Source organism: Rattus norvegicus, chromosome 3 (genome assembly GCF_021556685.1).
Source record: "Rattus norvegicus strain SHRSP/BbbUtx chromosome 3, alternate assembly SHRSP_T2T, whole genome shotgun sequence".
Lineage (NCBI taxonomy): Eukaryota > Metazoa > Chordata > Mammalia > Rodentia > Muridae > Rattus > Rattus norvegicus.
Window position 1 is genome coordinate 112,271,940 of NC_141536.1, and position 15,326 is coordinate 112,287,265.

Below are 15,326 nucleotides of genomic sequence, written 5' to 3' on the forward strand. Positions count from 1 at the left end.
CCATGCATTCTCTCATTGACTATAGCAACATTCCAAACGTGATTGGAAGCACAAAAGAGCTGAGAATGCCATAGCCACAGACAACCAACAATACGATGGGGCGAACAGATTCATGTTGCTTTATCTTTTTCCTCCAGTTTTCCCACCACCACAAAGCATTCTGATCTGAATGGTAAACTCCAAACCTGCCAGTCTTAATAGACTTCCATTAGCAACATCAGGACTGGAGCTTCCCCAGAAAGTCGTTCCCGAGGAAGCCTCTGAATGATGGCTTCTCCTGTGCGAGTTTTGCACAGCTTTCACCATGAGGACTAAGGCAGGAGAGCCTCCCAGTTCTAAGACATATAGTGTCATCCTGTGTCCTATACACTCCGGAACCAAAGACAACCCCACACCACAGCACAGGACAAACGAAGAAGTGTTTGGATTAGCCAAGTGAGCCACCAGGGGCATTAACTGAAATTACTGTTCATGGAATTGTGGGGACAAACTTCCAGGGGGACTTTTCTGCAGACTTTACACTCATGGGCACACAGCTACATCAAATTAAGTTTCCAACCAAAGTCTGTTCGATGCAATAGAAGGAGGAAGGGAAAAGAAGACAGACGGCAGGACTATCGGTGGGTGTGAGCAGAATAACATTTCTTTCGAAGAATATATATATTTCTTTATATTCATCATGGCTCTGGTAACTCCAAGGAAGAGATGATCTCTTTCTTATAAAATGCTCTAATGTTGCTTGACATCATTTTGGAAGCCAGCTGTCCCCACCCTTATAGAGCAGATTGGGTAACTGAGAAGTGAGCTCATCTAGGGGTCTGGAATGTGGGTTCTTTTCAAACCTAACTTCCAGAGCCATGTACAACTTCATTACACATCGGCTACATGCTGCAGGTCTGTGGACATGCTTCCGCACCCATTTTGTACCCTTCCTCCCTTCCTCAGTTCTGACTACCCCTGACTTCTGCATTCTCTGCCTTAAGTTTTCCAGTCCAGAAAGCACACTCCCACAGCAGTGTTCGCCACCCAAATATTTACTCTGAGGAGAAATGCCAAGGGCTTACTAATTTTCATTTCTTGGGGGACGCCTTTTTCATTTGTTTTACTCTTCAGGTACTTTGTCCCATCCATTGTTCTGCATAAACAGGATTGGTTTTATCACTCCCTCCTACAGCTGTCCTTAGACTGATGACCTTACTCTATCCAATTCAATGTTCAATCTTCCCCACACCACTCGGTACACCAAAAGAAAATAAAGTTTAGATTCAGACTGAGACCCAAATGCATGAAGTCCCAGTGACATCTGGTGCTTCAAAACCCCAAGTCAGTGGCTCTACTGAGCGTCCTCATTTTATGCCCAAAGAAACCTGATTCAATCTGTCACCCTATAAGAAAAATCTCCATCTCAATATTTCAGGTTCCAGCAGAACCTGCATTCAGTAGAAGATTTGCTCTCAGGCATGTTGTTCCTCTAGGTGAGCTTATCACTCATAAGCACCCTGCACTGTGAAACAGCCCGGTGCTCACATACACCTCAGCCAGAGTTCACCAGGATGCCTGCTTACCAGCCCCTCTGTAAATGGCGGTCCTTCCTGACCTCTGAAATTTCTTTGGAACTGTGAAAGTCACTTTCCTTGCTTGCATTCCTCAGCTCTGGCTGAGGATGTGGCAAGGTTCTCACAGCTGGGCTATTTCTTCCTGCAATGTCAGCTTGCCCTGTGACAGGCCTGTGCAAACTGAATTAATAGCCTTGGAGTTTCCTCTGGCTTGCCACATGGGCAGATTCACACCTGGCTTCTCACTGCTTTCTTTCCGAATGCAGGCCGAGCAAGCCAAAGACACAAGTAGGAGTCAGGATCTACGAGGCTGGCCTGGAGCAGCAGGCAGAATAGCTACTCGAATCCAGCTGTGCCTCCATCATGACTCTGAAACCCTCGTGGTCATCTGATAGTCCCTTACGAGGTCAAACCAACCAGAGAATTTGCAACCTTCCCCTTCTTACTTCTGCTGACCAACTGATAAAATAGAACCACAACCAGACAGAATGATAGTAATGAGAGCTCCTAGGAGACTCAGAGACAATAGGACTGTGTCATGCACACAGGAGGGTTGCTTGGTTGGGTATTGGTGTGGTTTGGGTGAGCAAACTGGATTTCTACACCGATAAATGGCTTCTCTGGCCTCACAGTTGGCAGGCTGAGATTCCAAAGCCATCTTTTGGAATCTGAAATCACATTCTCCACCTATTATTTGGTAATATGAAGCAAATCGCATGCCCAGACTAAAAGCACAAAGCAGCAGATAGACAGGGACAGAGATTCTAGATGTAGACATTTATGGGCCTTCCCCGCCCTGTAACTTATTAACCTTGTTTGCGGAAGTATAGCCAACTGCATTGCTGGGGAATGTCTAAACAAGTTTCTGGGTTTTATCCAGACATTGTTCTGTGTTTGCCTTCTGAGTCTTTTAAAGTTTTTTCTTTGATTTTAAAGCTAACCTGGCAAGCCCTTGAATATTTTCACCACTGACAGGTATTATTCTCTTTCCCCAAAGGTGGGGAGGGCAGATGATCAGTTTGTATTTTCTCTGTCTGAGGATCTTGGTTTGCACCCACATTCCTTTAAGCTGCAGCTTCTGAGGCAGAAACCCATAGCTGGTCTCCTCCATGTTCTGCAGCATCGGTGACTCTTGGGGATGCTCCCCTCCCAAGAGCCTTTCAGCATCTGTGCTCATCAGAGGGATAGAGGTGTAGGTGCCAAGAACGTTGTATAAGCAACTGAAACTTGATGGATGAGTTTTTAACCTCAAAAGTAAGAAAAAATGAACCTTCGGGCATATGGTAATCATTAGACCTGTGGGTGAATGAAGCATCTTCCCGTTCACAAAGACTCAGAGCCTTGCCATGTTTAAAACAAAAGACCACAACAAATAAACGCAGAATAATGACAGCCCAAAGCTTGCTGAGGCCTTTACCTTGGCACCTTCTTCCAGTAGAGGACAGGGAGAACCCTTCTGGACACAGACATTTGAAGCTGCCTTCAGTGTTGCTGCAGGTCCCCAAAGCACAGATTTCTGGCTCTTCGACACACTCATCAATATCTAAAAGGAGTATACACATCAGAGTCAGGATGTCGCCAAGACAGCATTAGCCACTACACTGAGACGTACAGGTTCAGTGCGGGAGGTGTTTCAGTACATTTTGCAACAGGGAAGCAATTGCCTGTGATAGAATTTCAAAGTGAGGTTTTAACAAGTTACTTTGAACGAGTCTTGATGTATAAACGGGATCTGTGAGGACCTCCTGAGAGTTATAATGGCGAACTTTGATGCATGGAGGTGCAGGGCTGTCACAGAGATGGGCTCCTTACTTGTGAAGGTGTAGGGCCAATCAGAGAAGTTGTATTAACTCCACACCACACTCGGCTTGGACAGAGGCCAGAATTCCAGCACCCCTACCTCACCACTGCACAACCCGAGTCCAGGGCTGATCTCAATGAAAGGCGATTTCCCTCCACTCACTGATGGAGCCCTCCCCACGTCCCATGTGTAGCATTCCCAATACCCTATTGCTGTGACCTTCAAGACATGAACAGACACAATACTAAGCACAATCCCACCCCAGAAGATGATTCTGATGCAAGTTAGTTTTTCTGAAGATATTAAAATCCTCTTCTTGTATGGACCAGAGCTTCTCTTTCATCACAGAGACACTAGGAAGTGGATAATGTGATTTGAGGCCTGTTCTCTTCAGAACACCAATACATCATATTGCCTGTAAGGATTGACCTATTGAGAATTCAGAGTAGTTTGGTTAACCAATGTGTTGTGTCATAAGGGTTTTTCCCTAGAGATTCCTAGCTTGTGTAGGTTGGCCTGACTGTATAATTAAGTATTCCTTTTCTCTTTCCAAATTATCTGTTTGGGGAATAATATATGATTGTTCTACTTTTGTGAAAAAACAGCCACTTGACTGCAACAAACTCACTCATTTCCTGTGACTTTCAGCTAGAATTTATAGCAAAGAAAGGTCTTTATAGACTTAGATCTGGGTTGTTCTGTCTTAGTTAAAATTTTAAACATTATAATATCCTAACTATCTCTTGGGTCATGTAACTTTTTTGCTTCACATTTGTGCAGTTCTGCCTACAAAGTACGTTTTCGTGGCTTTGTTCCCACCTAAAGGAAAGTCAAGAAACTAACTCCAGGATCTTGCCTTAACTATCATGCAATAGATAATCTAGAAATGAGCAATCAAAGCGGTCATTTTCTCACACAAAGCAAAATCAGCCTGCCATCCCTGAACTTGTAGTGTATTTTCTAGTTGTTAATTTTTTTGGCTTTATCAGTGAGTTTGGACTTCTCTTCGTTAAATTATTTCTATTCTTTTTTTTTTTTTTTTTTTGGAGCTGGGGACCGAACCCAGGGCCTTGCGCTTGCTAGGCAAGCACTCTACCACTGAGCCAAATCCCCAACCCCCGTTAAATTATTTCATTCTTAGATTCCTTCCACCACTGTATCTTTCCTTTCCCTAAAAAAAGTTAACTTATGTGAAAATGCTCAAATATTTCCTTTTGGAGGTTGCTTTTATTGTTACTATGATTTTTTGTTATTATATACATAGATTTGCATGTGTATGTGAATTTGGTGTGCATGGGTGTGTTTGAAAGTGTGTGTTTGTGTGCATGCATTTGCATAAAGGCCAATGGTTAATATTGGATGGCTTCCTAGATTATTTTCCATCTAACTTACTGAGGCAGTTTTTCTCAGTTGAATTTAAAACCTGCTGGTTTGGCTAGTCTAGCTTGCCAGCTTGTTTCAAGGATCCTGTGTCTCTACCTCCCAAATGCTGGGATTATAGGAGGGCCACCAAACTCATCGGCCTTGACGTGGGTGCTATAGATCTCTACTCAGGACCATGCACTCGTGCCAACCAAGCCATCTCCCAGCCCCGTTCATTTTTCTTATATTAAAAATTAGCCTGTAGGTGCCATGTACAGGTAGGGATATTGTAGAATGGGCACATCTTATTGATCATCTGGGGAGTTATTTTTATTTCTTTGTATTTCAATTCTATTTGTTTGGGGGATCTTCTGTTGTAATCATGAAGTAAATTGCATCAGTCATGAAGGAGGGCAAAACAAGTTCTTCAGAGATCAACGTCCTTGCTATCGTGATTGGAAGTTGATCTCTAAGCCCCACATGATGGAAGGAAAATACAAACTCCCAGGAGTTTTACTCTGATACCCAACTCACATACATACGCAGGCATATGTGAACATGCATGAACACACACACACACACACACACACACACACACACACACACACAGAAACAGATAAAATAAAGAAATGTTTAAAAAAAACCCAAAAGAGTGTTTGAGAGATGAGTCCGCAGTTAAGACCACTGGCTGCTCTCCCAAGACAACCCTGATTTGACCTCCAGCTCCCACATGATGGTACACAATCATCTCCATTACAGGAAATCTGATGCCCTCTTCTGCCCTCTGTAGGCACCAGGCATGTGCATGGTGCACACATATGTATGCAGCCCAAACACTGATACCCATAAAATAAGCATTAAAAAAAAAAAAACAGAAAAAAAAATTCAACAACCCCTTCAGACTTAATTTTGATAAAATGTTTCTACTTAAAATATCTCCTCTGGTCATGGTATGAATTGGATTTATGATAAAATTTCTCATTGGCAGTATTAAAAAGTAGAGAAAACTCAAGTCCATTGTGATGACTGGAAGCCCTGTTTAGTGGGAGCAGTGTGAACTATGTGATTTCTTGGGAATCCCTAATTATTTATGAAGTCCTGGCAATGGCTAGTCTTCACTTAGAAATAGAAAAGGAGGGGCTGGGGACTTAGCTCAGTGGTAGAGCGCTTACCTAGGAAGCGCAAGGCCCTGGGTTCGGTCCCCAGCTCCGAAAAAAAGAACCAAAAAAAAAAAAAAAAAAGAAATAGAAAAGGAATCTGTGCTGAGGTTAAGGGAATGGAAAGCTCCAGAACTCACAACACATTTCTACCTCTCTACAGCTGAGAGCATCACAGACAAGCCACATAACCACTTTCACCTAACCCTGAACATGGACACTTAAAGACCTAAGTGGACCTGGGAGCTGTTATTACCTGTCCACAATGGCCACTTAAAACCATGTAATTCAGGAAGACCATCAGTGGGACAGGACATCGTGCTGAATCAGAGCACAGTGGGAAGACCTAGGGCCACCAGAGCAGCCTGTACACAGAGGAAACCAATGCTCCCAGTGATCAGGACAGAAATTGGCTTTCCCTGTCTTGACAGAGTATGAGGTCATAAGCCATATTCTGTAAGTTAATTTTAAATGAACAAACAAACAATTCCTTCAGTATTCCAAACTGAAACTGCCATCACAAAAATGTGTAATTTCGGAGAATCTAGCCAATGCTCACCCCAACCAGCAGCCCTTACCTTCACATTTGTCATTCTGTAGACTGTACCCAGGTGGGCAAATGCATCTGTAGGAGCCGTCCAAGTTCTGACAGGTTCCAGGTGCACATTTCCCAGGATCCAGAACACATTCATTGATATCTGTAGAGAAAAGGAAACCAGAGAGAGGCTCCTGTTGTCATGGTCACCATCGAGCAGTGCAAACTCAATCAAAGGCACCGGGATCAAACCAAAGCACACAGAGCTCATTAAAAGCACATGTCTCCCAAAGAGGAAGGCAAAGCCGTTACTTGAAAAGCTTCCCAAAGGACTCAATACAGCCACATTTTCTTCTTCCTGCCACTCCTAGAAGAGTGTGCTGCAAGACGGGGGCTTTAAAGGCACTTAAAGGATTATGCAAAGCAACCTCTGGAGGGGCAGTTTGAGCAAAATGTAATACATCAGAGCTATTAAGCTTAACATTTAGCAGTTAAAATGTTTGGTATGAGTATATCCGAATTTTTAAACTAAGAAGAAAAACGACTATCTGTATGCATTTAAAAATATAACAGGTTAGAACAGAGACTGTGATTCTGTGTGGGTCTCTGGGGACATTTTCTCAGGGACCGTTTTCCTTCCTTCCTTTCTCTTTCAATTTGAGGACTTTCATAAGTACACTGCATTTGCATATTTTTCACCGTTCTCCCTCCAACTCTTCCCCACAGTCCCCCAACACCCCTCTTAAATTCATGACTCCATGTTTATGTTTGTGTTACACACACACACACACACACACACACACAAAGCCAATTAACACTTTCCTTATCTGCATGAGCTACACAGAACAGCAGACCCCTTAGGATCAGGCTGCCCCTCTCAAGCTCTCAGGGTCTTCCTGAGCCCCTCACTCACCCACACAGGTCCTGCCGTCTGGAGCCACCTCGTAGCCTTCATTGCACCTGCACTGAAAGGACCCCACCGTGTTGACGCACTGGCCATTTCTACAAAGGTTCCCGTTTCCAGTTGCACATTCATCAACGTCTGAAAAAAAAAATCTTCGTTACGTTCCAAAGAAAATGTCAAATTCCCAACCATCATTCTAATCTCTAGTGGCCTCTGTGACCTTGGCCAAAAGTAAGGACTTACAAGGAAGGTGTGGTTTCAGCCTCAGAGCCAGCTGTGGACACCCACCCAAATAGAATGAAAAGATTACATTATCATATTAAAGCTGGTAATTCGCATGATAAATTTGTAGCAGTTTTGCTTAGGCTTTGTGTATTTTTTGCCTTTTTTATTTAAAAAAATTTAATTAGTATACACAGGATTAAGTTTCATCATGGAATTTTCAAATGAAATTAATTTTTTTTGTAGATTTTCTGCCCTACCCGCTCCTGGCTCCCCCTAGTCTCTGTTCACCCCCAGACCTCCGTTTGCTTTCATTACTAATATGTCCCTCTACCATCGGCATGTTTCTTCAACCCCTTCCTTTCTGGTCTCTTTATCTTAGATTTGATTTTTAAAAGATAAAACTGATTTACTGGGTGCATAATTCAGATGAAGTCATACTGTAGTGTGGTAAGCAGAGGTATTTAAAATTAGCTTCTAACTCTATACGGTATTTGATTCGTCATCGTTTCTTAGGCTCCTTCCTCTACATCATTTTAAGTTAGTTCTAAATAATGGGTTTTCACAGCACACCCCTGCGTCGTGCTCACCTTCACAGTCCTAGGGTCCTCCCCGTCCCTCCCTCCCTCCCAATGGTCCCTCCCTCCCTCCCAATGGTCCCTCCCTCCCTCCCAATGGTCCCTTCCTCATTCCAAACATTCCTCTTTGGTTTCATATCACATGTGTGGATGTTTTATATAGTACATACATAAAGCTAATCTAGATTCTGGACCGGAGAGACAATGCCTATCATGTCTTATCAGAGGGATGCTATCCACTCAATAACTTGTTTATTTGAAGAGAGGGCGCAGAGAAGGATCTGAACGAGGCCTCCACACTCCTCCACAAATGTACAGTCTACAGAGTTGCCTTTGTATATGTTAACCTAAAGCATTTATCTTGAAATTTATTTTACCTAAAGTAGATATAGAACTTATAGCTGTAGACACACAGCTCAATAAAGGTAACGGAGTCACTTAATTTGACTTTTAATTAACACATTATATTTGATAGTAGTGTGACCAGCCGTGAGGCAGATGATTGCACGCTGGGCACAATACAGACAGACACATGAGGTGGTGACCTCCTCCGCATACTCACCTATGCAGTCATTGTTGTGAGAGAGTATGAAGCCATGGTTGCAGCGGCAGTTGAAGGAACCAATTGTGTTTCTGCAAGTCCCATTCCCACAGGCGTCTCTCTCACACTCATTTATGTCTAGGGGGAAGACAGGGCAGAGAGGGAGACACAGTGAATAAAGAGGAAAGTGGTTAGGTGGTCACTGAGGCTGAAGAGCAGTCATGGCTGCAAGGACTCTGTCCCAGGAGGCTGGAATGTTCTGCCTGATGGCATCAGCTTGGAGAAGCTGAGGTGAGGGTCTCCATCTTGGAAGTACCGAGTTTCCTCAGTTGGCATGAGAGAGGAGGCGAGATGAGGACACGAGGACCGGACAAGAATTTTATTCTATTTGCTTCTCAAATTCTCCACCCTTGCCACTTTGCTCAAATATTTTCACTTGAAAATGGAAAAACTTCGGTGTGCGTCTGGACCTTCCTTTGCCGCACTTTGGCACACTTCAGCCTTCAGGATTCATACTCCATGTTACCCCAAGGTCACCAGGATTTGCTCTGCAAGCAGCAACAGAACTCCCCTCCCCAGCTAAGCTGCCACCTTGGACACGGGCTCCTTTCTCCCGCCAGTAATAACTCTGCTATCCTTCTGGACTCAGTAAGGGATAAGATGGTGCTCAACCTGGCTTGGTTCAGAAGCTGTGGCATTGCTTGCCTTTTGTTTATTGGTGTATGACTTTTCCCTTTGGTGTGTGGGATGCTTATTCTGGCAGCTTGCATAGTTTTGCATTTTACCAAAGCAGCCACCATCTTTCTTTCTTACACCCTATATTAAGGGGGGAGTAGCAAAAAGGACACTGGTATCATTGGTTTGAAGACGGAGGCCAGATGGGCAGAGGATAAGGGGACAGGACGAATGGAAAGAGACACCTGGGGAGGCCAAAATGTAGCAGTCAGAGTCAAGACTGTCTCTTTCAAGTTTGGGACCTGAAGATAATGATTTGTAATTCAGATGGAAAGGTTATTGCTAGCTCCCCAGGGCCTTGAATGCATAGTGAGCGTCACATCCAAATAATGAGTCACTCTCACTCTTTCAGTCACCTGAGACTTAGGAAGGAACAGCAAGTCTGTCATGCTCATCCATAGCCAAGAGAGGGAGGTTGAGAAACAGTGGGGCAGATTCTTGTGGTGATGCCTCAAGGAAGGGTGAGCCCTCCTGGGATGAGCCAGGATGATTAAGGAGTAGATTAATCATCATTTGTGGGTGGACCTAGTTATAGCCAAAGACAAGTGCTTTAAACAGGGCCTGTAGGCTATTTTTCCAATATGCGTTTGATTCATGGGCTTAAAGACCCTCAAAGGCCTAATGGATGCAACCTTAAGTCAAAAAAGAAGGAAGGAAAGAGAGACCTTGACTGTTAAATGTTTGTGAAGCACTCCAACAATACCAAAAAGTGGAAAGGACTTGGAACCCTGAGTTCTTCTTCCTCTTTTTCCCATAGGAAAATGATCCCTGTCTGCACTTTGTAACAATTCTCAACTTGCCTTCAAAGAGTTGGTACAAGCTGAACACACTTCTCACAAAAGTCTCCATTTATTAAAAGACTGATCAGACAAATGAACCCACAAAAATACTACCCAAAGCCATGTGCTCATCCATGGACCAATGCACACACTCTCACTCATGGACTGATACACACACTCACCCATGGACTGATGCACACACACTCACACATGGACTGATGCACACACACTCACACATGGACTGATGCGCACACTCTCATCCATGGACTGATGCACACACGCTCATCCATGGACTGATGTACACACACTCACCCATGGACTGATGTGCACACTCTCACCCATGGACTGATGCACACACACTCACCCATGGACTGATGCGCACACTCACTCACCCAAGGACTGATGTGCACACTCTCACCCATGGACTGATGCACACACTCTCATCCATGGACTGATGCACACACTCTCATCCATGGACTGATGCACACACACTCACCCAAGGACTGATGTGCACACACTCACCCATGGACTGATGTCCACATTCTTCCCCATGGACCGATGCAACACACTCACCCATGGACTGATGTGCACACAGTTACCCATGGACCACTGAGCACACACCCATGGACCAATGCACACCCACCCACCAATGGACCTATGTGTACATTCACCCATGGACCACTGGGCACACACTCACCCAAGCACATGGTCTGATCTGTGTTTGTTTTGAAGCCTGTGTGACAGAGGCAGTAGAAGCTTCCCACAGTGTCGATGCACTGGCCATGACTGCATATGTTCGGGATTTCTTGGCACTCGTTTCGATCTGTAAACCAGAAGCATGTTAGGGGCACACTGTGCACATTTGCATGTTTTCTTTTTTTAAAAAAACATTTACTTGTTTTATGTATACGAGTACACTGTAGCTGTCTTCAGACACACCAGAAGAGGGTGTTGGATCCCATTACAGATAGTTGTAAACCACCACGTGGTTGCTGGGAATTGAACTCAGGCCCTCGGGAAGAGCAGTCTCCAGCCCATCGCTCCAGCCCAGCATGTTTTCTTAGATGGAGACTTAGAACATAAAATGACTGGGCAGATCATCTTGAGGCATTGCTCTCAGAGATAATCCTAACTGGAAACTGAGGCAGTGAAGCAGACACTGGCATTCTCTCCAGTTTTTCCTTTGGAATTGGTCAGAGCTTACTTTCAGAGCATTAGTACCAGGTGAACCAAGGAAACAGCTACCCCACCAGAGGTATCTTGAAAGAGGAAAGTAAAGCTCAGAATGGGGGAAGTGCTTTCTACAGTGGCTAAACAGCATGGTGTGGAATTGATATCTCTAGGATTTAGTCTAGATCATGGGTACTTTGAGGCTTTGGAAAATTTATAGTAAAGTTAAACGCATCGTGCTTATATTAAAATGGGACACAACCATAATTGGATAGATGCTCCCAGTTAGCCTCGCTCCTTCAGCTTTCAATCTACAGAAATGTTACCTCAGAGCAACGTGGCCTAACTGTGGCAGAGACCTTGGCCAGCTCCAGGCAGAACCCATTAATTGTAACACTGTTTAGAAGTCTCAAGTATAGGAGGGATTGTGTTTATACTGTGGCTAGTCTACACAGAAAACCGTTAACAAGTATCACTATTCTCATTTGAGAAAATATTTAAAAGGAAGAATGGTTGGGCAAAGAAAAGAGCTTTTTATTTTTATCATCAGAAAAGGGAGCTTCCCTTGAGAAAGGTCAGTCACCGTCTAACTATCTAAGAGGCAGATTTTTTAATCTCCAGGAGAGCATGTCTAGGGTTTCCTGGGAGGTTTGGAATAGGGGCAGGATCCCAAACAGAAAGAGTAGAGATTGTAAGACAGTGGCTGAGGATGTGGCTGGGAAAGGCATTTCTACAGGGGTAGGATTTACTACTGATGTCAGACTGGCAACTTGAGCACCAGTTCAACCGCCGTGTAGAGCTAGGACCACTGTGATGTGGACTTTTAAACAATGATTGTATGAATTCAAATTAAAATCTCAGAGGGTGATATTTCCGCTTTAAATGCAGGCAGAGAGGAATGCTTTGCATTCTGTCTGAAAACTACCAAGATAAGACAGTGTTTAAACATGGTTTGAAATAGTTTTAAAGTAGGACGGCAGCCTGGCGTGGTAGCCAGCGCTCAGGAGGTGGGACGGCAAAGTGTGTGCTTGAGCCAGCCTGAGCTAAATAGTGAGATCCTGTCTCAAGAATCAGCAACAGGAGTGAAATGGGAACGAACTGATTTCTAGAATAAAATCTCCAAATATTCAAGGCTGAATAGTGACAAGGCTCAAGGGCCTCAATAAATGAGGGGAAGTTGAGTTGTAGGCCACATAAACTGCTCGCCCAGGCTTTCCCTGATAGTACCAGAGGCAGCTTAGGTTAACATTCTATAAGAAAACACGAAAGGGCGTGAGCTGTAGTAGGCCATAGTTGATCGCCTTTTGTTGATCTATAAATGGCCCAACTTAATGGCCAGAGTAAATGGTCTACAATGGCACACTTGGTGTACCAGCCAGTCTTTATTTTAACTGGCCGCCTTTCACCCAGCTCCAAAGATATATAACTTAAAAGTAAAATGCAGGGAAGTGCAGCTAGAGCCCAATGTCACAGGGGGGATTGTGCTTCATATCAGCCAGGGACGCAGTTTTCCTGTTCTGTATCTCTACTTTTGGGATGGTCTCAGCTCCGTTGATGGAATGCTAAATCCTTACACATGCTCCCTTAAACTCAACAAAACAAATCTTGGTTGGCAAAGTGATTTTTTTTGTTCTGTTCTTAACACCCTTTTCCTACCAAGCTTTCACTAAACAATGGAAAATATCCTGCAGAGAGCAGCACACTTCCTACCACTTAATTATAACTGGGCAAGGGAGCCAAGGAAAACCTGACCGTGGTTCCTCTCCTGTCGTTTCATTCACAAGTGCACAAAGCCCAGGAAACTCACTTGGATGTGAGCCCTGAGCAGGGAGACACACTCGTAAGTACAATGTAACTGTACTGAAGTCTAGATGCAGACCAGTCTGAAGTATGAGTTTGCCTCTGAGCTTTAACACAAGGGACTGAGTTTTCATGCCACTAGCTATAGGAAATCCTCAGGTGTTGACCAAATGACCAAATGTAAGTGGACAACACACTCTTTTCTTCCACATTCTGACAAAGTGGACAGCAGACATTCCTAACCTCTGCTTACTGTAGGTACTGAGAGGTAATGAGTCTGCCAAGATTTGCTTGTTTGCTGTCTTCAGGGAGTGATGTTTGTCAGTAAGATGTTTGGGAAGACAAGGGTGTGGTGTGTGTATGTGTGTGTGTGTGTGTGTGTATGTGTGTCTCTTTGTGTGTGTACATGTGTGTGTGTGTGTGTGTGTGTGTGTGTGTGTGTGCATGTGTTCATGTTTCATATCTATTTATGCAGGAAGGTCTGCTCCAACTCAAGGGAGTAAAGGCATCTAGCATAAGTAGAAGGTCTGATGAAAACCTTCCCTGTCTACGGGAGATTATGTAGAAGCTAATCATCATCATCATCATCATCAACAACAACAACAGCAACACTGATTAGAGGACTGTAGGCTTATGTACGTGGGTAATGGGTATTTCTGGGTAGGGTAGGGATATAGGGACTCATTTGTGTAAGTGACCTCTTTTTGGCTTTGTCAATATTTTGTTTATAAGGAAGGCGAAAATCTAAGTGTTTAGCTATTTTAACAATCTTCCCTTTTCTTCCCTCTTTAGGTACTTTGAGTTTATCGACCCACATCTTCACTTCTATTCCTTAACCTTCGAATCTCTGAAGAAGTGCTGAGTCAGGACCATGACAGCGATGGCCTCTGAGAGGGTGCTACATACCGTTGCATTGACCCGTGGAGGTGAGGCGGTAGCCGGGTTTGCAGTCACAGCGGTAGCTGCCTGCGGTGTTGATGCATTCCGCATTGCGCTGGCACACGGGGCCATTCTGACACTCATCGATATCTGCAAGCAGAAAAGCGTTTATTTCAAAGGAGAATGGAGTCTGGTGTTGAGTTGGTAACACATATTCTTACGGTGGATCAATCATTTGAAAAGACAGATTCATCCATAATGGCAAGACCTTGAAAGCAGCCAAGATAACCTTCAGTAGGTGAATGCATTATAAATACACTGTGGTGATTAGGATGGTAGACTATCAGGCAATATTCTAGTGAGCTGGCTAGCTGCAAGAAGACATGGGAGAAACCCATATGTGGATTAATAAGTGAAAGAAGCCACCAGAAAAGGCTCTATAACATTCTGATTTCAACTATCTGAATTTCTGGAACAGGCAAAGCTATGGGACCAGCAAAGAGATTCATGATCTCCAGGCTTAGATGGAGGGTGGGGATGGAGGGGAGGGCAGGTAGATAAACACAGAGAAGCTTTAAAGCAGAGAAACTATGATAAAATCATAGTAGACACGTATCACTATAAAGCCATAGTAGCTGTATTTGTCACTATAAATTTGTTCCATCACCAGGAAGTACAAGAGCAATGGTGGATCCTGTCCTCTAGGAGATGAGACACATAAGGCTCAGGAAGGGAAAAAGAGCCTCGAGGACTCAGGAAGTTCCAAGGTAGAAAGGCATAAACAGGAGACTCTGGCTGAGGGCCGGCCAAACTGCCTGCGAGTCACTCAGGAAGCAGCTTTCACGAACTGTCCCTCGTGTGGGAATACGGAAGGCTTTTGGTGATGTAGCTGCCTATGCTCCTGCGCATAATTCAGTAAACTTACTGGTCCACTAAGCAAGTCTAAGGAAGAGCTGCTTCTTTGTTCTGCTGTCAGTGCCCTACCCAGAGTGAAGAGATGTTAGTTCAGACTTCTCCAGGAAGAGCCACAACAGAAATACATCAGGCTGGTGCTTAAAAGGTGGGAAAACTTAAATGCGGCTGGTGGAGCTTCCAGGACTGGGAGTGTCCGTTTGAGGTGAGATGGACTGCACCTCTCTGTGCAGTAAACCCATAAACAGCACGCCAGTGTCCTGATGGACACAGCGTCACCTTACCCACTAGTTCTGCCCTGGTTGTAAACTGTAAAGAAACAGAGTCAATCATGCCACATTAGAAGCCAAGCGGTGTGACAGGCAGGCGCTTCTGTGACACGAGAAGCTAACATC

The 15,326-nt window shown here is 44.2% G+C and overlaps 1 protein-coding gene across 3 annotated transcripts in view; it reads right to left on the reverse strand.

Moving 5' to 3' along the window:
- Fbn1 (fibrillin 1) overlaps positions 1 to 15,326 on the reverse strand; it is a 203,118-nt gene that overhangs the window by 20,872 nt on the left and 166,920 nt on the right. For all 3 annotated transcript variants that reach the window (XM_087654706.1, NM_031825.3, XM_087654705.1), the window contains 6 exon segments: positions 14,047 to 14,169; positions 10,868 to 10,993; positions 8,678 to 8,794; positions 7,325 to 7,453; positions 6,455 to 6,574; positions 2,974 to 3,099 (listed from right to left, as the gene is read on the reverse strand). In XM_087654706.1, coding sequence (XP_087510832.1) covers positions 2,974 to 3,099; positions 6,455 to 6,574; positions 7,325 to 7,453; positions 8,678 to 8,794; positions 10,868 to 10,993; positions 14,047 to 14,169 — 741 coding nt within the window.